Raw genomic sequence first — 25,797 nt, forward strand, 5'->3', positions numbered from 1 at the left:
CATGCAATATTTTTAGGTTTTATTTCAGTCACCAATAACAATAAATATGTCACTAAATCAGTCGCTGGTAGGACCATATATATAAGCATACTGCCTCAGTAGTTTTGAAGCATCTATATCTCCCGTAGAATACTCCGCCCAGCACTGGTAAAGTCAGCCCTCCATGTCTTTAAACCGGGTACGCTGAACTCGAGGCCCATGGGGGTGGGAGGATGGGTGGGCAACCGGGGACCAGGGCTGAACAATATTTTTTAGTTTTATAAAAGAACAATTTTGTTTGAACAAGAATTGGGAGAGGCCCAGGTGTTTTTTACCCCAACGCCCATGATCGCTCTGTATGGCCCTGACTGAACTCTTTATGTTGTTCGCACACCTTTCTCTTTTTAATGAATGGAATTATACTGACATACATATTTCCTTGATACTAATTATCATTCAGTTTATAAAATCAAGACAAAAGGTTTTGAATTCGATTTGACCAAAGGCTGAATTTCAGGTAAGTTTAAAATAGTTTTCTCTGTGTTTTTAATTACAATAAAAAAACAAAAACATTATTGACCAAAAAATATTGTAATCATCATTGTGAATGAAGTATGGGTACCAAAAATGATTGTAACATACATTTATTACAAACTGTGTAACTGTGTTGCCATGAGTTACAGGAATCACAACCAGAGCATACTGTTTTGTAGTTACTACTCTTGAACACTCCGCATAGGTCCGTACCCATGGATGCATTGATATGATCATTTAATTTTAGGGACACACACACAGATAATGTGTGTGTGTGTGTGTGTGTTTGTGCGTTGGTTGACCATTTACAAAAGAATGTGTCTGTTCTCACGGTTAATCAAACCAACAAGTTTGCATACTCATTAATGTTTAACTAATTAGTTAGCAAATAACATGTTTGCATTAAATATTCTTGTTCAGTAACAACAGGTGTGACAAACCCGTACAAGATCACCAAAAACTAAAAGCTTTGTGTTCGAAACGGACATTATTGACTGTTGTTCAATAACAAGAACTGTTATGAAGCCATGCAGGGTCTAGGTTAAGGCCGACTTGGTTGTGTGCCGACTGTTATGGGCTGACTATTTTATGGGGAAATTTCTTAATTAGAGTTGCATGGGCAGACTTTGTTCTGGGCCGACTCTGTTATGGACCAACTTTGTTTTGGGCCTAGTTCTCCTGTTAGCAGATTAACGTACCATGGGGGAACAACTCTACATTATCACAGTATTTGCCTAACTTAGGTATGGTAGCACTCATGTATTATAATAAACATAAATTGCAACTTTCCTATGAGATGGAATGTACACGCTTTCACTGTCAGAATATTTCCACAAAAAAACAATAGATACAATGATCAAATTGAACACAAATAATATGTCATTAAAGTGGAAATCCATGAATAACAAAATTACAATTTAAAAACAAATATTATTTTAACTTTATATGAATGTTAGATGCAGTATGGGCAAAGAAATATAAATATATAAAAGATATTATTAATGTTATTTTTATTATTACTATTATTGAAATATTACAGATTTCAAGAAAGTTTAACTGTTATTATATTCTTATTTACGTACAAGAAGTATGATCATAAGCAACATTTTGTCAATTTTAGTCCACACTGGCTACCATGGAATTAAATTCCAAGCTTGTATGAACATGTCCGTCACCATCGGTATGTGACCTATAATCATCAAACATCAGACGATACACTGAATATATTTTGTAATCAAAGCCAATGCATGCATATCAAGTTTGAAGTTTTATATACGATGATCAACAAAATTACATTCTCTTTACAAAAAAGTGATACTCTTTTTCAATGTAAACTTATAAAAAATGCTGACAATAATACAGAATTAATTGGAAAACCCCGTTTGCCACGATAATATAGAGCCTGCGATAATACAGCATTGGAGTATCTGTCGATGTGGTCATGTATTCGCATTTATTCAAATTAAATTAAATTTTATTTGTTCTAAAATTTAATACTAAAATAGTTTAACCAATGTCTGTTCAATTCTGATTGTTGAATGCTCTGCACCTTAAATGTCATTAAAACTTCCAACAAAAATTATTAATTGCAGTGAACTTTTACAGTGGTAGCCAGGTACTAAACTGGGTTTAGAAAGGACCAGTTGTAACAAATAGCAGGGTAGTACGAATTTATTTTCAACACACGCTATTTTCATTGTGACATCACAGCTAGTAACATTCAGTGCATTTCATACTGGATTGCACCTTGAGGTCAACCATGTTCAAAAATGTCAGTGTAATTTAACACTGATTTTGCTGTATGTACTTTTGGGGGCATGTAAATTATGATCTTCCAAATAAAGTGGATAATTGCCATTGAAGGTTGTGTTATCAAATTCTAAAAAAATAAAACTGATTACTGAAATATTTGGTTCTGAACACCTACATGACCCGTATGATTTTTACTATAGATGGGTCCACGATTTATATAGTGTCAACAGTTACTTCATATTTTTGGTTTGAACTTCATAGGTTCATTTCTTCTCGTTATGGCTTTAATATCCAGTTAATTAACTACAAGAGTAAATATTTGACCTGAAAAAAATGCAGCATACATGATTTGTAACTTTATAGCAAAGACATTATATTTTTTTATATTTTTGCAAAAACAATAATGCTCATCCACTTTTGAAAATCCTTTATCTACACCTTCCAAAGATCAGAGGAAAAGGTATTTTGTTGTTTTCATTATTTCTGCTTTCTTAATTGTTTATATATAGGAGTCTCAAAGGCTGGAATTTCTGCTTCAAATGTGCATCAAATTATTATCATAGGGCTCACCTTTTCACAGTGATTTGCATCCCCTTGATGTGTCTCATTTTTTTCCATTATGCAACCCTTGTTACATGTTTAGTCAGCCGACGCAGATCTGCAGAATAGCTAATGGAAAGACTTAGGTAAAAAAATATCAAACCAATGTTACTAATCCTTCTGAGGTGTGATGATTTCCAAGAAACAGATTCTAGTGAATGTATATATAAGCAATTTTGATTGTTTGGCAAATAAATGATACCTTTATTATTTTTAAGGTGTTTAAACTGGTGATGATGAATATATAAATCATGACAGAAATTAAAGTTTTCTGAGTTTCAGTTGGACAATGTCAAATCATTATTATGCAATAATAATAATAATAATAATAATAATAATAATAGTAATAATAATAATAGTAATCATAATAATAATGATGATAATAATAAGAAAAAACTGCAAAGTCAATACGTGTGATTATGACTAGGATGCTATCAGCTGATACTTATTAAAAGAGTGCAATAAGGACTTTTAATTGGCAAAATCTGTTTTTATTTTTGGGAATGAAAATGACACTAATTTATACAAAGACAGAAAGTAGATGACATTGAGAACACAAGCGAAGACAACAATAAGAACTGAAACTAGGAATGTATATTTAATGCTGACTCAGACTTGACTAAGGTAAATTATGCTGATAAAAATAGCATTAGATCTATCACATGAGAACTTACAGACCTGAGTGTAAGAAACCATTCTCCAGCTTTAAAATGATGGGATTGAATGGTATGTTAGAAGTGATTTGTGAGTGGTGTAAGGCTGCTGGAAAGCAAAATCCTTTCACTCAAAATGGAAATTCTACTTTGCAGCAAATTTAAACCAGATGATTTAAAAGACAGAATTATCCCATACATTGTTGTAGACGGTTCCTGGTATGCAAAAAAGACAGAATTATCCCATACATTGTTGTAGAGGGTTCCTGGTATGCAAAAAAGACAGAATTATCCCATACATTGTTGTTGAGGGTTCCTGGTATGCAAAAAAGACAGAATTATCCCATACATTGTTGTTGAGGGTTCCTGGTATGCAAAAAAGACAGAATTATCCCATACATTGTTGTAGAGGGTTCCTGGTATGCAAAAATGACAGAATTATCCCATACATTGTTGTTGAGGGTTCCTGGTATGCAAAAAAGACAGAATTATCCCATACATTGTTGTAGAGGGTTCCTGGTATGCAAAAAAGACAGAATTATCCCATACATTGTTGTAGAGGGTTCCTGGTATGCAAAAAAGACAGAATTATCCCATACATTGTTGTAGAGGGTTCCTGGTATGCAAAAATGACAGAATTATCCCATACATTGTTGTAGAGGGTTCCTGGTATGCAAAAAAGACAGAATTATCCCATACATTGTTGTAGAGGGTTCCTGGTATGCAAAAATGACAGAATTATCCCATACATTGTTGTAGAGGGTTCCTGGTATGCAAAAAAGACAGAATTATCCCATACATTGTTGTAGAGGGTTCTTGGTATGCAAAAAAGACAGAATTATCCCATACATTGTTGTAGAGGGTTCCTGGTATGCAAAAAAAACAGAATTATCCCATACATTGTTGTAGAGGGTTCCTGGTATGCAAAAAAGACAGAATTATCCCATACATTGTTGAGATGACTCTTAAAATTGGTGTAAAAAATGATGACTGCAAAGCAGCACAGATTCATACAATGAAGTGCTTAATAATATAATGGAGAAACCAGAATGCCATACATACATTTGGTAAGTCAAGGAACAGTACAATGTAAAGAAACTAATTTGAAAAACTATTTTGCAGAGTGCAGTATGATATAAAGATTTTTGACAGATACTGAAAAATTGTTTCTTGCTAATGCAATCTTCTGAGGCTGAGAATTTAATCCAGATAAGTAATAAAATAATAATCACATACATTTTCCATTTCCTTTCTATCCTTTTGAAAGTGAGGGTTTTCTGAATTTGTGCCAGGGACTCTCAGAAATGGGATGGGACTCCTGATTTCAGTGAGTAAAGAGTCTAGGACCCCTGATCCCCAAATTCCCAAACTCTGTTGTATATATAACTTGATGCAAACGATCAATGACTGATTCATGTTTTTTGAAAATAAATTTTTATTCAAAATACCCATTCAAAAATTTGTATCGCTGTTTGTATCACTTTGATTTTATAGCAATCTGGCTAATCCTTCAACAAAAAACATCTGCATTCTACAAAAGTTTACTCGATTGTTTGTTTACTTATTAATCCAACCTGAAAAGTTTGCATAATTATTATCTAATTAGTCAATAACATCATGTGTACAATAAATATTTATTGTTTAATGTCAGCTTGTGTTATGTACAGTGTAGCCATACAAGATTATAGGTAAGGATAAAAAAGATTACGTTATATATTTTGAGATTTATTTTGTAATAGCTTATTTTATAAAAAAAAAGCTATTTTTATAAGACAGCTCTTGCATACTTTTTATGCTGTATCTGACATTGTTTGAAAGTATGGGCTGACCATGACAGTCATGATTTATGAATTCAATTTGCATGGACTGAATCTGTAATGGACTGACTTTGCTATGGACTTGTGCAGAGTATGTTATGGACCGAAAAGTCCAGTTACTTTTTATATGCATGAATCATTGTACATACTTTAGATGTATTTATATTTTATCTATTGTTATATTTAATTTTTTTGGGAAAACTTTGTTTTCTAAAATTCTTCTGCAGTGCAATAATACGTTTTATGTATTTAACCTTTTATTTGGCACTAGCTGTTCAATCTTCTAAGGTGCCTTTTAACACTACTATAAAAACATACACACTCACTTCCCCTTTATGCCTCAGCATATACACAAGCTTGGTATTAGATAGTGTTTACCTTTTGTTTGATCAAACTGTTTGTATATAATATGTTCTAGAACTGAGATGAATATCTTTATATTTGAATTAGAAAACGTTTTGCAAATGACACTGTCTCTTGCCAAAGTCTTACATTTTCTGAAATTCCAGTGGCATCTGTACGCCTTGCAGATACCTGTTCATGTTTACAGTCGACACCACACAATGCATTGAGGGGCCCCGAGTGGCCGAGTGGTCTAAAGTGCTCTTCGTTACGGATCACTGCCATCTCACCTCTGTCTGCGGCGGTTCGAGTCTAAGATTCAGCCAATGTGGGCATGTGAGAAAGCTTGCCAGTAGCTTCTCGTGGGTCGGTGGTTCTTTCCGGGGTTTCCCGGGTTCTTTCTCCACCATTAATACTGGCCGCCATGTATAGCCTATCGTGTGCTGAAAAATGGCGTTAAACCCCACAACAACAACAACAACACAATGCATTGAATGTTTATCATAATTATATTAATGTTGTTCGGTATAATTTGGTTTAAGTTGCCAAGTAATTTTGATGATTCTTTCTGTTTAAGAGATATGGACATGAAGCCTGGAATGGCTATGAATTGGATACCTTTTGTACTCACTGCAGTATTCATCATAAACATTGGCACGTTAGTAAACAGCCATGTGTTAGACATTTTCTGTACCCATTGCAGTACACATTATATATATATGTATATGTGTATATATATATATATATATATATATATATATATATATATATATATATATATATATATATATATATATATATATATATATATATATATATTTATTCATCATTTCCATGATAGTGCTAGGAAATAAGAAAGAAGAACCTATCGTAAAATATCGCCACACAGAATTATGTGTCCAACCCATGATAGTATTTAATATTTTAATTATGTTTAACTCGAGATCAAGTTTCCCTGTGTAAAAGTTTTGAAACTTTTTTGCACCAGAAGGAAAACATCAACTACAGTGTTTTTTTGTAAATTTTGTATTTTGTGGGATTTAGTGACTTTTTCACCACATGATACATGGCAACCAGTATGTTTGGTGGAGGAAGACTCCCCCCCCCCCACAGGAAGCTACTGACAGGCTTTCTCATATAACCATGTTAGTCACGCTGAGACTTGAATTGACGTATACAGAAGTGAAATATGTGAGTAATTTGTAAAGATGATTACCTGATACCGCTCAGTTACTAGGGGCGTCAACTGCAAACAAGCAGCACAACAACATAACTCAAACCCTAGTTCAATGTCATTGACTGTCTTTATAATTCTGAAAACATTCAGTGTACTTATCTACCAGCTCCTGAGTTTGGGGTAAAATTTTTTAATTTTTAAAACAATATTTTAACCAGTAGACTTGGTTCAAAAGGAGGCAATTAAAGCATGATAAAAGACTTTTATTTTGCAGTGGTCATGGTTGACATTTGTGGTATTAACACCTGTCCGACTCACTCTGCCTTAAGTCATTTACAGATTTTTGTCTTTAAATTAATTAATGTGACACTTTTTCGGTCATTATTGAGAGGTTAGTATGTTAATCCTAGATCCATGTTATCAAGGTATTCGTCATGTTTTGTTTTTGATTTTGGATAACCAATAACTTTGTCATGATGGTTTACATAATTTTTTATTTCAGGCACGATACAAAGACAAGGGAACAGAAATAGCTGAAGGACAAGTGGCACAGGTTTAAAGTTTAAATTTAGTCTGATTTTAAATTTTAAATTTAGTTCACTTTTACTTTGATTTTTCAGTAAGATCTAACTTCTTACGTTTTGTCCTTGGGTTGCTTCAGTGTTTGACACACAGTGTTCTTTCTACTGAAGGAAACTTGTAAACGAGGAAACGCAAATACTTTTAAGTTGTCTGGAAAATCACTCAACAAAAATAGCAAATGAAGGTTATATCAGTGATGCTAAGCATATTAAAAAGAGTGTTTCCCAGGGGTCTTTGCTAGCTCCACCATTTATTTTTCATACAGGGCTGAACAGATATTTTTTTCTTCAACCTTTTGTCCAGGACAAGTACATGTAGTTTCAGAAAATTCATCTGTCCCAAAATTTGAATCATTTACTTTGGATTTCATAAGATGTATGCACTCCATAAACAGAACACAATAAATTTGTACAATATATTTATTCTTTCAAACAGCTTAACCTTTAAATTTTCCATTGTCATGGTTTCTTATGTATTGGTATACAATTTCCTTGGGATGGATATCTAAATTTGGCTTAAACAAGTTTCCGATAGACCTTTCATCCCAAAGATCTGATTTGATCTGGTTGGATGTAGATCAGCAGCACAACAAGTTTTTGCAGGTCACTCATCGCCTTTGTAATAATTTGTGGAAGAAATTTTGTTCTCTAGACCACACCCATTCATTAATCTATTCTAACCCTGGCCTCTATCTCACAAGACTCTAAGCTGATTCATATAGATTAGGACATCTGGAAGAAAGGGGATGTAGCTTCCTCCACCTCCTTTCTATTTTCCAAATGCATTATGTTCTGGTAATGTATTTGAAGATGAGACCAATATTTGTAGCAAAATTTGTTTATTTTGTAATATTTGCCCAATCATGATATGGGTCCTCCCCTGCCCCACAGCCCTCCCTGCAGTTACATATTTAGAAGAGTGTGTACTTCTGCATCGGTTGCACTGTATGTACTCACTTAAAAGTCAAACTGAGCAACAATGAGCTTGATTTGCCATAGCATAATGTGCTTGCAGATCAGGGTCTGTGTTATTTCTTCTACTGATTAGTCCTAACAAACCGCACAGACCCAGATCTTCTGGTACATTATGTGACAGCAGATCTGGGTCTGTGCAGTATGCCATTGGACTCAACTTATAAGTGAGTATATATGATAAGTGATGAATGATTGGGATTTCATGCCAGTTCCTTAATTCAAGGGGAGACCATTCTAGTTTGACTTCCATCTTGGCAAGCAGATGATAAACTTTTGTTGCTAAAATAAGCCAGAAGATGTGGTTTACATTTTTTTCTTTTTTTTTTTACCTTGGAGGACTGGATGTTGAAGTTACTGGAGATCATCCTAACATATTTTGGTCAGGTAAACATTATCGAAGAAATTTTACATACAAAATTTATTTCACTCAAATCTCAAGTTATGACAGTCTTAAGTTATGATAGAGTCTCAAGTTATGAGAGAGCATTCCAAAAGTGTTTACAAATGGCAACTGGGGAGAAATTATTTGTAGAAACTTACCTAGTTTCCATCTTATAAGTCCATTTTTATATACATGTACCATCTGTGGTTTTGATGGTTAAGAATAGACCCAATGTGTTCTTCTGCATGTCATAAAAGGTGATTAATGGAGGCAGAAGGCATGGTAGCTCAGTCGTTAGAATGCTTGATTCATGACCAGAAGGGTGCAGGTTCAATTACCATATTAGCCCAGATTAGCTAATATGGCATGTATTTGGGCAAGACACTTGAATATATTGAACAAGGCACTTTACTTATAATTGCCTTGGCACTCCACAACCTATTCTGTTGCCAGGCAGTGAAACCTCAGATCAAACCAAACTATTTCTATCTGCAGGTACTTTCTGCTCTTAAAGCCCCAATTCCTCTATTACTTGAACAAAATTGTATATGCCAAATCATCTGAATAATATTAAATCTTGAAATATATTGGCTCTAAATCTTTGGGTTCTATTAAAACCAGTTAATGTTGATGCTATATCACATTATGAGCCATGTAATTTCACCCTTAAACTGATAAACCTGGCCATTTTTCACATGTGTACAAATTAAGCCGTTGTTGACCGGTGACATCCGTGGGTCAACCGATTTCAGTTGAAAGCTGGAACACAATGATGTCACCATTATAAACTTAAAAGCTAACACCATGCTATCTCAGATTGTCTTTAGTGCAAGTTCACCCTTCAAAGCATTACATCACCCCAGCTGATGACCAATATTTACTTGAGTCATATATTTGTCTAATGCACTCCTTTTCTTCTCAGATGCACTTAGAAAAGCAGGCCTGCCTCTCTTCATTCCCTATTGAATTATTTTTGCACCACATGTGAATGTTATTAGATTACTCATTTGTGGAATTTGTTAAATGTATCGCACCAGTACTTTTGGAGCATTCCTGACAAAGAATGGAATTATGGGCGACTTCGTTGACTGAATCAAAGGGTGGCACCTCTTTATTCTAAACTGAATATTTCAACATCATTTAAACTAGCAACTTGAATGGTTTGTCAGATAGCTTTTTTAACAAATCATATCCTTTCAAACTTTAGTTTGATTGGAAGAATGCAGAAATTTATGTTAAATGGTGGTATTGGGCTTTAAAAAACTCTAATACTCATTTTTCAACACAATTATTATAATATATTGGATAGTAAATAACCTTGCAGATTGGATGTCAGTGATCTTTTTTTGCTATGTAGCTGAAATAGATTTCTAACACCTACCAGTTCACAGTGATTTCAAATTTGAATATGATGGCTTATCATAGCTAGATGAAAGTCTTAATACAGGTCAATGCTTATGACCCCTATGAATGGCTTTGCATTATGGAATCATATAGTCTTAATACAGGTCAATACTCATGACCCCTATGAATGGCTTTGCATTATGGAATCATATAGTCTTAATACAGGTCAATACTCATGACCCCTATGAATGGCTTTGCATTATGGAATCATATAGTCTTAATACAGGTCAATACTCATGACCCCTATGAATGGCTTTGCATTATATAGTCATGTAGTCTTAATGCAGGTCAATGCTTATGACCCCCCAGGAATGGCTTTGCATCATATAGTCATGTAGTCTTAATGCAGGTCAATGCTTATGAACCCCATGAATGGCTTTGCGTTATGGAATCATATAGTCTTAATACAGGTCAATACTCATGACCCCTATGAATGGCTTTGCATTCTATAGTCATGTAGTCTTAATGCAGGTCAATGCTTATGACCCCCATGAGTGGCTTTGCATTATATAGTCATGTAGTCTTAATGCAGGCCAATACTTATGAACCCCCATGAATGGCTTTGCATTATATAGTCATGTAGTCCTAATACAGGTCAATGCTTATGACCCCCATGAGTGGCTTTGCATTATATAGTCATGTAGTCTTAATGCAGGTCAATGCTTATGACCCGTATGAATGGCTTTGCATTATATAGTCATGCAGTCTTAATGCAGGTCAATGCTTATGACCCATATGAATGGCTTTGCATCATATAGTCATGTAGTCTTAATGCAGGGTCAGTACTTATGACCCCCATGAATGGCTTTGCATTATATAGTCATGTAGTCTTAATGCAGGTCAATGCTTATGACCCCCATGAATGGCTTTGCATTATATAGTCATGTAGTCTTAATGCAGGCCAATACTTATGACCCTTTATGAATGTCTTTGCATTATGTAGTCATGTAGTCCTAATACAGGTCAATGCTTATGACCCCCATGAATGGCTTTGCATTATATAGTCATGTAGTCTTAATGCAGGTCAATACTCATGACCCCTATGAATGGCTTTGCATGATATAATCATATAGTCTTAATACAGGTCAATACTCATGACCCCTATGAATGGCTTTGCATTATGTAGTCATCTAGTCCTAATACAGGTCAATGCTTATGACCCCCATGAATGGCTTTGCATGATACAATTATGTAGTCTTAATACAGGGTCAATGCTTATGACCCCTATGAATGGCTTTGCATTATATAATCATATAGTCTTAATGCAGGCCAATGCTTATGACCCGTATGAATGGCTTTGCATTATATAGTCATGTAGTCTTAATGCAGGCCAATACTTATGACCCGTATGAATGTCTTTGCATTATGTAATCATATAGTCTTAGTGCAGGTCAATGCTTATGACCCGTATGAATGGCTTTGCATTATATAATCATATAGTCTTAATGCAGGCCAATGCTTATGACCCCTATGAATGGCTTTGCATTATACAGTCATGTAGGCTTAATGCAGGTCAATACTTATGACCCCCATGAATGGCTTTGCATTATATAATCATGTAGTCTTAATGCAGGTCAATGCTTATGACCCCCATGAATGGCTTTGCATCATATAGTCATGTAGTCTTAATGCAGGTCAATACTTATGACCCCCATGAATGGCTTTGCATTATATAGTCATGTAGTCTTAATGCAGGTCAATGCTTATGACCCCCATGAATGGTTTTGCATTATATAGTCATGTAGTCTTAATGCAGGTCAATGCTTATGACCCCCCATGAATGGCTTTGCATTATATAGTCATGTAGTCTTAATGCAGGTCAATGCTTATGACCCCCCATGAATGGCTTTACATTATATAGTCATGTAGTCTTAATGCAGGTCAATGCTTATGACCCCCCATGAATGGCTTTGCATTATATAGTCATGTAGTCTTAATGCAGGTCAATGCTTATGACCCCCCCATGAATGGCTTTGCATTATATAGTCATGTAGTCTTAATGCAGGTCAATGCTTATGACCCCCATGAATGGCTTTGCATTATATAGTCATGTAGTCTTAATGCAGGCCAATACTTATGATCTCCCATGAATGGCTTTGCATCATATAGTCATGTAGTCTTAATGCAGGTCAATGCTTATGACCCCCATGAATGGCTTTGCATTATATAGTCATGTAGTCTTAATGCAGGTCAATGCTTATGACCCCCATGAATGGCTTTGCATTATATAGTCATGTAGTCTTAATGCAGGTCAATGCTTATGACCCCCATGAATGGCTTTGCATTATATAGTCATGTAGTCTTAATGCAGGTCAATGCTTATGACCCCCATGAGTGGCTTTGCATCATATAGTTATGTAGTCTTAATGCAGGTCAATGCTTATGACCCATATGAATGGCTTTGCATCATATAGTCATGTAGTCTTAATGCAGGCTAATACTTATGACCCCCATGAATGGCTTTGCATTATATAGTCATGTAGTCTTAATGCAGGCCAATACTTATGACCCCCCATGAATGGCTTTGCATCATATAGTCATGTAGTCTTAATGCAGGTCAATGCTTATGACCCGTATGAGTGGCTTTGCATTATATAGTCATGTAGTCTTAATGCAGGTCAATGCTTATGACCCATATGAATGGCTTTGCATCATATAGTCATGTAGTCTTAATGCAGGGTCAGTACTTATGACCCCCATGAATGGCTTTGCATTATATAGTCATGTAGTCTTAATGCAGGTCAATGCTTATGACCCCCATGAATGGCGTTGCATTATATAGTCATGTAGTCTTAATGCAGGTCAATGCTTATGACCCGTATGAGTGGCTTTGCATGATATAATCATATAGTCTTAATGCAGGTCAGTACTCATGACCCCCATGAATGGCTTTGTATTATATAATCATATAGTCTTAATGCAGGTCAGTACTTATGACCCGTATGAATGGCTTTGCATTATATAATTATGTTACCATGTTACCCAGGAGTGAATGCAAAATACAAGATCAGATGAAGTCAGATGGAATCAATTTCACTGTAAACAAGCATGTCTCACCTTGTTTAAGCTTCAATGGTCAAATGTGTATTGCAGATCTTTAAAGGGCCATATGAATGTAACTGAAAGATTGGATAACAAGATAAGTGTAATACAAATGGTTGGTGTATATTAATGAGACAAGACTGTATTTTATTCCTAGTTTATTTCTTATTCTCTTCAGATGTGTGAATTAGTAAATTATGTACATTGTTTAATTGTTTTCAATCTTTTTTTTCTTCTTCAGATGGCCAAGCAAATGGAGACTTTCAAGGTGCATCTGGAAAACTTTGCTAGTCAACACAAGGAGGAGATTAGGAAAAACTCGGAGTTCAGAGTTCAGTTCCAAGAAATGTGTGCTTCTATTGGTGTAGATCCACTAGCTTGTAAGACAAATGTTCTTTCCAGTGTTTTTTTTTCTTCGCTTGAAAATATGTTCTGTGTTATGAATTTTGATTATTACAGCTTTGACTTGCATTTTCTTTATCATAATCTATGACGCATGTGCAACAGATATTTCCTCGCAGATAACAAGAAGAAGTAATTTGTTGTGATAGATACATGTAGATACATATATGCAAATAGATACATATAGGTACATGTATGTAGATACATGTAGATATATTTATGCAGATAGATGTAGGTACATGTATGTAGATAGATACATGTATATATATATATACATACATGTAGGTACATGTAAGTAGATAGATAAATATAGAGAAGGTACAGTTCTTTAGAAATAACAGCATATTTCCTTTTTTATTTCCTCACATTATTGGTTTTTATTACAAGTCAGACCGAGCAAACGGTACATAGAGATAACAAACATATAAATAATAAAGAATGTAACAATGCCATGCAAGTCAATATATATGTTTCACATTAATCATTATTTCTCTCAGAATAATAAAACTCTTTTCCTAAGATTGTCCTGGTTATATTTATATCAAAGACTATACTTTGCAAGTGTTTTGAAAATAAGATGCATAGATATGATTGTATACATCTAGTAAATATTCTTCAAATAATTAGGGGATGGCAAAAGTTAACCTATATAAAGTTTTGTTGGCACTTTACATCATTTTTCATGGATGTCCTTGGATAACAAAAATTTCACAGGATTTAATAAAATGTCACAGAAAGCTTTGTCAACTCGCACAGTCTGCTGTACTGAAAGTATGGTATATTTATAAAATAATATGGTTGTTAAACGTGCAATTCTGGACTATGTTGAGAAGTGTTTGGAAAATATCACAGAATCACCGTAACTTTAAATGAAATCAGTTGTACAGATTGAGGATTATGATTAATATTTGGATATAACATTATTGTAACATTTGCAGCCATGTAGAAAGATTTCTGTCATGTACCTTAGCCATATTCATTTCATTCTAAACAAATTGGGATAATTTTCCAGTTCTTTTTATTTTTATTCTGAATGTTATGTTAAATTTAATTTCATGTTTAATATTTCATTTTAAACAGCCAGCAAAGGATTCTGGGCTGAGATGCTAGGAGTGGGAGACTTTTATTATGAATTGGGAGTTCAGATAGTTGAAGTTTGCCTGGCAACAAGTCACAGGAATGGAGGTAATCCTTAAATGTGACTTTTGTTTTCAGAATCCTAAAAATAGTTCTGTTGCTAATGTATATAGTGTGATGTTATTTCTTTAATTTACATCCACATCAAGACCATATGGCAAATGATACAGGTATCTTACCCATTACCAATTACACATGCACACTGAATACTTCAAATGATAAGCACGCATGACACATGCACAGTGAACACTTCAAATGAACAGCATGAATGACACATGCACACTGAATACTTCAAATGATCAGCATGAATGACACATGAACACTGAGTACAAATAATTGACTTGAATTACACATGCACATTTAATACTTCCAATGATCATCATGAATGACACATGCACACTGAATACTTCAAATGATCAGCATGAATGACACATGAACACTGAGTACAAATGATCGACTTGAATTACACATACACATTTAATACTTCAAATGATCAGCTTGAATTACACATGCACATTGCATAAAAATGACCTGCTTCAATTACAAGTGCACACTGATTATAAATGATCAGCCTGAATTGCACATGCATGCTGAGTACTTCAAATGATCTTGAATTACACATGCACACAGTGCTTCAAATGATCATCATGAATTACACATGCACACTGAGTACAAATGATCAGCTTCAATTACACATACACCCTGAGTACAAATGATCATCATGAATCACATGTGCACAATGAATACTTCAGATGATCAGCTTGAATTACAAATGTACATGGAGTACAGATGATCAGGTTTAATTACACATACACCCTGAGTACAAATGATCATCATGAATTACACATGCATTCTGAATACTTATGTACACGGAGTACAAATGATCATCTTCAGTTACACTTACACCCTGAGTACAAATTATCAGCATGAGTTACACATGCACAATGAGGACTTAAAATAATCAGCTTAATTAAGAAATTGATTTCTTTGCAGGTTTAATTGGTATTGAAGAGCTGAGAGACAGAGTAGTGAAGTCTAGAGGGAAGAAAAGTCAAGACATTAGTATGTAAGTATATTCAGCAGCAGTTTTATGTGGCAGTAGTTTTAGAAAATATTAAGTTGTTTTTCATTATTTTGACTTTCTTTAAGAGTTCTAGCAATAGAAACTGAATCTCATTCCTTTTCAGATGATAAATTTTGTCTTAAATTATTTACATGACAAATGCATGTGGTAAGATTGAGGAGTCAGACTGTTTTAAATGAAAATATAACATCTGTTTTCATGGATGGCTCTTACATTAAACATATATGAGGGTGATCCTTTATATCACATAACACTGCTATTATAGAGCAGTCATATATATTTATCTTTCTATAGGGAGTTGTCATAACTCATTTGGAAGAGTGTTTGAATCCTAATCCAGTATTCCTTGGTTTGATACCCACCCAGACCAATCACAGACTTGCTGCTTGAGTGCTTCTTTGTGAAAAACATTTAGCACCTATTTCCATGGCATGCTATAGCCAAATGTGTGAGATCACAAGAAACTGCTGAGGTCCATAGGGTTTGGAACTATAGTTTGTGGGACTGTCTTGAATATAATTAAATTACATACTTATGGAATAAAATCTAAAATTATGGAATTATAATGCATTAAAATCCAGATACTGGCTTGTTCATGTTTGATTTAGATCCGGGTTTCATATTAAATTCAGTGGAGTTGGTCAAGGAACCAGGTTAACTTTACAAGAGTACCTCAGGCACTTGAAGCTGCATATATTTTTCATGCAAAATGTCAGCATGATTAAGTTGTTGCTCATAGGATTTTCTGAATCTCATCCAATACACTTTCTAGACAAAATGGGCAGTAACTCTCTTAAGAAGTTTTAATAGTACAGAGGGGAAAAAAAGTAAGATTTAGATTCTGGTTAAAAAGAAAAGCAACAAGGGCAACAATTATATTTTTTGACATCATTTGTTGATTTGAATATTCTTGTGGCAGGAGAGATGATGACCACCATGCGAAATTGGTAAAATAAAAACCCAATAACAGTCCAAGTATTATGTTAAATTAAGAAATAGCAAGAAACTGCTGAGGTCCGTAGGGTTTGGAACTATAGTTTGTGGGATTGTCTTGAATGTAATTAAGCTCTAACTGTACTTTACAAACATTATAGTTGAACATAACGTTTACCTTCGCTGCGTCAGTCTTGAATCACTCTTATGAACTGTTTAAATTCAAGTTTTCCAACTTGACAATAACAGTACCTGTTATTGTTTTACACCTTACTGAAACCTGGTCTAACTTATGCAAAAAATTGACTGCCTCACTGAGGTCTGTTAGGATTGGCGGGTCGGATGAAAGTTTGTTTTTTGTCAATGCACTATACTATATTTCATAGAGGCAAGACACGTCTTTCCTTGTTTTCAGCTTAATTCCGTAGGAGATAGTTAAAAAAAGGTAAAAGCTTAGAATGTAGACTTTGCAATTAATTTGAGGGCCATGAAAAGAAGAAACAATATTTTTGTCTCACTTTAAACTCCTCATAGCTCATGCTTTTTCAGAATATATTGTTACCATAACAATGTTTTGACCCCCTTGCCTCCCCCCACCCCAGCTTCTAAGTCTTAGTTCTGTGAGGATTAGGTGTCATCCTACCAGTGGGAGGTAACCCTCTGTGAGGAGTATGGTCTCACCAAGCTAATGCAGGTGAGAGTTGGGTGTTACTTTTTCTGTAGCTATGGTATTATTAAGATCATCAGTAGTGCTAATGTTTTGTACAGTAGTGATATACAAATACACAGACAACGGTAAAACATAAGATTTACTGGAACACTTGTTTAATTATCAGGATAATCATATATAATAATGAAACAAATTATAAATGTATTAGTGACACAACAGTAGTTACTATAACTTGCCTTGATGCTTCCCTTGCATTCAAATCATTTTGATATTACTGAAATGGATGCTTATTTTAATGGTAGGCCATGAATTACTGGATTTTTTGAAAGAAATAATCTTGATATTTCACTAGAGTGAAAAAAATATAAATTTTCACAGGCCGTTAGTAGACATGGATAACATTATAAACATGAAATTCAAAGTTAGTCTTGGATCCTTTTGTAGTTGAGTGGTAAATGTGGCCACTTTGCATTTAAAGGAGCAAATTATTGATTTTTTAATGTGCAATTTTACTTTGTATTTGGAGAAAAAAAAATATTTATATTTTTTTTATATTTATATTTTTTGTGCGAATAATCACAAAACGTAGCGGAATGTAAAGTAAGCCATTGTCATCACATGGGATCCAGTAAGAAATCTGTTACTTCAGTCTGTTATACAGTACTTCTTGCTAGCCAATATGTTTGAGCATAAAAAAAAAAATTGCTTGCTTCAAGTGAATAATGGATATACTTCATCTTGTGGTTGAAAATACTGATTTTTCACCTTCTTGATGAAAGATATTGATTATTCACTCGTTTAAAGAAAATATCATCTATATCTCTGTATTTGTGTAAATAAACTTAAGAGATTGATGTAGCTTTATATTTGTATTACTTTCATTATCAGAGATGACCTGTTGCGAGCAATCAAAAAGCTAAAGGTACTAGGAAACGGCTTTAGTGTGATTACCTGTGGCCGGTCATATATGGTCCAATCCGTTCCTGGGGAACTAAGTATGGACCACACATCTGTAATACAGCAGGCACAGGTTTGTTAGCTGTTAGCTGACTTTCCTACTAGATCAGACTTTGCATTTTTCTAAAACCCTTTCTCACCTCTAGTTAGAAATAGAAGGGTCCCTATTCTGTCTATCCTCACTCTTCCCTCAGTACTATTGTGTTTGTTTGTTTTTCAGGATCATCAGTTTAAATTAAATTAATTTTTGTTAATCTCTAACTCGGAATAACGTTCTCTTTTGGGACTTGCAGACTAACCCTGTTTTTTAATTTTCCACAAACTGCAAATATTCACCAAGTTTGTGTGTGTGTCTGTGATTAGGATTTTTAACGTAGCTTTAACAATTTTTCAGTCATAGTGCTACAATGTCTGCAGTGTGGCAGTTTATGGTGAACTCTAGCACTGGGCTTCATGCTGCAGACATATAGCATGATGTCCCACCCAGTCACATTATTCTGACACCAGGCCAACCAGTCCTAACACTAACCTCTTAATGCTGAGCGTCTAGCGAGGCAGCTGTTAGTACCATTTTTGTAAGTCTTTGGTATGACTTGGCCGGGGTTTGAACCCATGACCTCCTGCTTCCGAGGCGGATGCTCTTACCACTAGGCCACCAGAGCAGTCTCACCAAGTTTGTGGTGGAACTGGCAATTTTGTGGATTTTTCCCTCATTTATGAAATTTCTTTTTAACTTCAAGGATGTTTCTGTGTGAATTCTATAATTTAATTCGAAAACCTCAAATCTTTCTTGAAATGTGAAGGATGAACCTTAAAGGTTAATTGTTGGCTGATACAAGGCATGATTTCAGCATACATTGATGCAGGGTGTACTGTACAAAACTTTCTTTAACAATACAAAACTTATTTTAACAAAACAAAACCTGCTTTAACAATATGAAATTTGCTTTGACATTGCAAAACTTGCTTTGATAATACAACACTTGATTTAACAATACAAAACTTCCTTTGACAAGCAGAACTTACTTTAACAATACAAAAATTACTTGAATAAAACTTGCTTTAACAATATGAAACTTGCTTTGACAATGCAAAACTTGCTTTGACAATATGAAACTTGCTTTAACAATACAAGGCATGTTTTGACAATACAAAATTTGGTTCGACTATACAAAACTTGCTTTGATAATATCAACTTGCTTTAACAATACAAAACTTGCATTAACACATATAAATATGGAATATTTGGCATGTGTAAATCTATTCAGAAGATGAAGAACTAAGGGAAACAAATTGGCATTTAATTGAGTTGTCCAGTCCTGAATTAGATATTGTTGAAGTTAATACAACTGTTTTAGGAAATTTGGTCAGTTTAGACATTTCACTTCAGAAAGTGGGTATATACTGTAAAATAAGAAATATTTGTGCAGGATTTGATTTAATTATTTTTATGGAAAATAAATATCCATGAAATTAAATCCACCATATTTTTGTACAGCAATATGGTAAACAGTGTGATGTCACTAAGTTTTACAACAACAAATGCTGTTTTCTCAGAAAATGACTGTTTTATTCCCAAAAACAAACGTTTATAATTTTACATTTCAGCAGTTTAAACACTGTATTTTGATTGGTGAATCAAAAGGTCAACAAAGCATGACCTTGTATCAATGTCTGTCAGATCTACTTGTTGATAATTATATCTTGATTTTAATCTAATGTCATGTTTAGATAAATGCATTATGATATGTTTAGATAAATGTATTGAGACATTATAGATAACTGTTTTATGACAGATGGAAGAGAAGGATAAAAATTACCAAATATCCTTGTTTATAAGACAAGTCCAACTGCAAACTGCACAGACCCAGATCTGTTGTACCATAATGTGCTAGCAGATCTGGGTCTGTGCAGTTTGTTAGGATTAATCAGTGGAGCAATCAACATAGACCCTGATCTGCAGGTGCACATTACTATGGCAGATCACGATCTTTGTTGTTTGCAGTTTGACCCATCTTATAAGCAAGTACTCATGGTAAAATTATTGTGTGGTTTAGGCTGTCAAAAAGTACTGGCAAGATTTTGGGATTTTTGGGTGAAGTTTTAAAGTATTTTGCCACAATATTATGGTCACACTTGATTCGTCTCCAAATGAAATATATACACCATGTCTGCTTGATTTAAATTTAATTTACTTGATTAATAAATACTGACAGCTCAGAAAATTTACAATTTGCTTTACGTTAATGTCTTATTTGAGTTTTCCTTGTCCAAGTTATGAAAAACATTGACATTTGCAAGTTTTTAGGCAGACCAAATACAGTATTCTTTTCATGGGAGCCATTAAACTGACCAACATTATAAGTGATTTAGTCTTATACTGTAGGATGTTCCGATAAAAATGTGTCTTTCTAGTGCCAAAAATTAAATTTGTTCAATGATGCGAAATTACATTATAGTTATTTTGTGTTTCTTTATGAGTCAAGAGTGAAGAGCTAACTAAATTGACATAAATGATTTCGCCTTGGATGTTAGAACCCTGGCCGAGTCATACCAAAGAGTTAGAAAAATAGTACTAACAGCTTCCTCGCTTGGCACTCAGCATTAAGAGGTTAGTGTTAGGACTGGTTAGCCTGGTGTCAGGATAATGTGACTGGGTGGGACATCATGCTACATGTCTGCGGCATGATGCAGCAGTACTCGACATCACTATAAACTGCCACACTGCAGACATTGTAGCGATATGACTGAAAAATTGTTAAAGCTATGTTAAAAATCGAAATCACACACACACACATAAATGATTTATGGACAAAGAATTTTCACCTTTCCAAATTTACGTCAAATTTATTAGAAATAATAGATTCTCAAAATCTCATATAAAAACGTTTATCAAATAGGTAAATAATAGTAATTGCAATTATATAGTTCTCCTTCTTTATAAGATTTAACAGTATACTGTTGCCTTTCATGTAACATAGATATGGTCATGATTCCATTTAACTGGTCAAAACTTTATCACTGTATTTAATTACTGGATTTCCACAGCCTTCCAGGCAATAAGGATTCTCATTTCATTGTTATTACAGAATACAGCCTTTGTGACAGTATCACAAATGAAGAAAAATCTTAATTGGGAAACAGAGAGAATACATCGAGCTCTTGTAAGTAAGAAGCAGCAGATTTTTAGAAAAGACAATAGATCAGCTGTTGTTTTTTTCTATAGTGTTTTCTTAGATTGTGAATTCTTTAACATCCATATACCTTACAACTGCTGAAATGTTAGCAGAAGGCAGTTAAAGAAATTAAAAATGTGATCACAGTAGTGGTGATATTAGTAAGTAATCCACAGGTTTCTTGTTTCTAGTGTTACCACCAGCTTTTTATGCCTCTACTTCGAAAGTGGAAGGATCCCATTATTTTGCTTTTGTGTGCCCATGCATCTGTCATAAATCCATTTAAGTTCAGTCACACAAAAACTGTTAAATATAAAGGCAGTGTTTTCAGAAGCTTATGAAGCCCTAAGGGCCCCACTGGGTTGAGTTAATGTGTCACTTTGCACGCTCTGGAGCCCCTGCCTATTATTTGGTTGGGGCACCTGGTTTCCAAGTGGTCTAAAATGCTTGTCTTTACCGATCACTAACATCTCACCTCTGTCCATGTGGGATTGAGTCTTGGGCTCATTCATTGTGGGAATGTGGAAAAGCTTGCCAGTAGCTCCCATGGGTCAGTGCTTTTTTTCTTGTATTTTCCTGGGTTCTTCCTTTGCCAGTTATTCTGGTTGCTATGTATAGCCAATCATGCACTGAAAAAATGGCATTAGACCCACGATAACAACAATGACAACAACAACAACAACATTAGCTATTATTTGATTATATTGCTATTACTTTTGTATTAGATAAACACAATTATGAACGTTTATGTGAAGTCCCTTTAAATTACTGCAGTTAATTCATACTCATGGTCCCCTTGGATAGTATGTTATTGGTAAATTACTGTAGCAAATTCATGCTAATAGTCCCCTTGGATAGTATGTTATTGGTAAATTACTGTAGCAAATTCATGCTAATAGCCCCCTTGGATAGTATGTTATTAGTAAATTACTGTAGCAAATTCATGCTAATAGTCCCCTTGGATGGTATGTTATTGGTAAATTACTGGTAAATTCATATTAGTGTCCCCTTTGATACTATTTTATGGTATATTATTTTTACATGTTCTTATTCATTAAAAGAATTTCTGCAGTTCATTTAAATAAAAGTGTCTACAAATACTGTAAGTCTGCCATATAATGAGTATTTGAATTAAATTGCTGCAGAGTTTAAAAAAAATTAAATCTTATTTTTCATTTTGGTCATTTTGAACATAGCCTTTTCATTGGGATATAATTAGTGTGATAATTCCATTTTTATGCATTCTTTATGGATTATCTGTCACATGTTCAACCTTAGTATTTTATTCTTGATTTTCAGTATCTCCACCATCAACACCTCTTTTGAATCACATGATCTTGTTTGATTTAAACAAGTTTTTAACATCTCTTTCTTTTTAAGGAAAACCTGTCTATCACACTTACTTTTTTTTTTATTATGGCCAGTCTTTTTATGATAGCAGATCAATTCGATTTTAAAATTAAAATTTGTCTATTACACATACGTTTTTATGAAAACCAGTCTATTACATATACTCTTTTTATTATAACCTCTCTGTTATAGGACTACTTAGTGAAAGAAGGATTAGTTTGGACTGATGACCAAAGTAGTGAAACACAGTACTGGTTCCCTAGCCTGTTTGCTGGAGCCATGAATGCATCATGAATAGAACTTTGTTAATTAACTAGAACCAGTCTTTGATTTGGAAGTGCTTCTCGAGTCTTTTCTGCAGGAAGAGGTTTATGCACAGGGCATCACTGATTTTCAAAATCAGTCTGTGATACAGTACTAATTAACCTTTTCTTTATTTTGTATTGAATAATATCAAATAAAAGAATGATATGAAAACTAAATTGATCAGTCTGTGTGTAATGGAAATACTCCATCCTTCTGGTGTTGTGATATAGAGCTATATTGTCAGCCATAATATTACTTCATAATATTGTTTGATACATTTATTAACATTAAATTGATGAGAATTTTTCTCATGAATTTTATAATAGTTTGCACAGTAATAATATCACTATGTAATTAGGCTACATATAATATGCATCACTACATTGGTGTTCTTAGTCTTTTGTAAAAATGCCTGAAATCAAATTTAGTTGGAATTATTTCCCCTTGTAACAATAATGATGCAGTATGTATTATATTTTAAGGCAGTTGCTTTGGTAGCAACAGACATTCTTATTTTGCTGGTCAAAAGTAGACCAGAATGAAGTATTCATTTACTCAAACATTGGAACTCACTCATCCTAGAAGTAAGGACCCGGTAGAATGTTGATAATTTTAGAACACCTTGTTCACTTACACTGCCAGCTGATTCACTGTATATTGTTGGTTTGAACTCATGAGATTCATCTGTATTTAGGGATTATCATGTATTTTTTTTGTACCTTTTGATTCTTCATACATCGTCTAGCTTTAAAAATAATAAACAATTAAATGTATTTTGTTTTTTTCATAATAACTCTTTGTATTTTTTTTTGTCAAATTCTTTAAATTTTCATATATTAATTATTGGTCTGATGAGAAGATTTATGTTTGCAAAAAAGATAAAAAAATATGCCATTTATTTTGGCAAAAAGACTAAGAGAATAAAGTCATGTGCAGCTGAGGTGTTGTTTTGCTGTTTTTTTATCTTTGTGTTATTTTTTAAACGCATATTTTGAAGTGTTAAAATTTATGAGAGGTACCCATATTAAATAGTTTTAAAATATACAGTGGTAAGATGTGGATAATATAGTGACCATAATGTTGTTTTGCTAAGCATGTTAGAACTGGTGTTTAACCTTGGGCAAGTACTTAAATGAGGCATTGAATAATGAAACCAAACAATCATGAAAAACTACTGATGTATGATTTAGATAAACATGATCTTGCACACAGAAACAACATTATCATTTCAGCTTTCTCTTGCAAGTTCATTAATAATAACAATCGATTCTTGAGAACAAAATGAGACAAAAATTATATATTTGTTTTGTAAATTAGTACTGATTGGTCATTGAGTATTTTGTGTCACATAGACCTTGTTGGATCTGATCCATTTATTTCATGGTCAGTAATCCAAAATAAAATAAAAAAATTACCTATAAGTTTTGGTACTCTGACATGAATAGTTATATTTTTGTGTGTGAAAAACATGAAATATGGCATGACATTATTTGTACTTGTGGTCACATTACAGTCACATGATGGGCAGCTAGAGGAGGTTATTATTCTGTAACCAGTCTTTTTATAAATTTGACTGGTCACTTGAGTTTTTCTTGGTATGGAACATAACATATATCAGAAAAAGAATTGTGATCATCGCACATGAGAAGCTGGCATGTAACCATCATATTTTTCTTTCTTAAGCTTCTTGTTAGGTGTTTAACTTCATACAGAATCGTCTTATTGTCTTAATATTACCAGATTATATAGGTGTGTAATGCAGTGAGATTTCATACATGCTGCATTGCTGATTCAGACATCATGCATATTGGGTGGTATTTAGAGATTTCCTGCAATGTATCAGAATCAATTTGACCATCTGCAGCTACTTTTATATTAGTCATCAATACAGTTACACTTGACTGTTATGTCAATTTTACAGTTTGAATAAAACACACACAAATAAAGAAAAGGAACATGCAAGACCTTTTTGACACATATGTAAGTAACATGTTTTTCAAATAACTTTCTTATTAATATTGTGACCTACCTGAGGACTGCCATGATTCATTTCTACTGTATCTTACAGGAAAAATCTTTAGTACAAACTATCAACACACAATTTTAGTGTTGACGGCAGTGAAATCTCATCTCTCTGGTGGACAGGTGATACCTGTACTAAGTTGGTACTTGAATTTTCAAACTAGTTGCCATATTTTCCCTGAATAATGTCAATAATGTCAAGTTTCACTATTTAGTGTACCAAAACAGGGCCACACTGGAATTCTTTTATTATGGATCAGGCTTCTAATTCCTTTTAGTCTTTACCTATTATTAGCAGTATTTTCTCAATTTTCTTTGACATTTTTCTTTTCATTCTAATAAAACTTTGATTTATTGCTAAAACATGCATTTCTGAAGGTTCTTTCTTATCAAGAAATTTAGTCCATTACATCATTGATACAACCTAAAAATATGTTACACAGGCATACATCAGCAAGTTCAAAGTAAACATTCTGCAAGCAATACAGTAAAAACTGTTAGGAGAGACCACCCCTTCTGCCA

General features: G+C 33.9%; 1 protein-coding gene across 1 annotated transcript in view; it reads left to right on the forward strand.

Moving 5' to 3' along the window:
- The window catches only part of LOC149780956 (vacuolar-sorting protein SNF8-like), a 34,139-nt gene extending 9,946 nt beyond the window's left edge, over positions 1 to 24,193 (forward strand). Inside the window, exons 2-8 of the mRNA XM_089938057.1 lie at positions 7,357 to 7,407; positions 13,480 to 13,618; positions 14,721 to 14,825; positions 15,771 to 15,843; positions 18,353 to 18,494; positions 21,511 to 21,585; positions 23,140 to 24,193. Coding sequence (XP_089794183.1) covers positions 7,357 to 7,407; positions 13,480 to 13,618; positions 14,721 to 14,825; positions 15,771 to 15,843; positions 18,353 to 18,494; positions 21,511 to 21,585; positions 23,140 to 23,241 — 687 coding nt within the window. The 3' untranslated portion in view covers positions 23,242 to 24,193. The remainder of the gene's footprint in view (positions 1 to 7,356; positions 7,408 to 13,479; positions 13,619 to 14,720; positions 14,826 to 15,770; positions 15,844 to 18,352; positions 18,495 to 21,510; positions 21,586 to 23,139) is intronic.
- The last annotated feature ends 1,604 nt before the right edge of the window (positions 24,194 to 25,797 follow it).

The sequence above is a fragment of the Sinohyriopsis cumingii genome, chromosome 16 (genome assembly GCF_028554795.1).
Source record: "Sinohyriopsis cumingii isolate HCF-2022 chromosome 16, ASM2855479v2, whole genome shotgun sequence".
In the NCBI taxonomy this organism is placed as follows: domain Eukaryota; kingdom Metazoa; phylum Mollusca; class Bivalvia; order Unionida; family Unionidae; genus Sinohyriopsis; species Sinohyriopsis cumingii.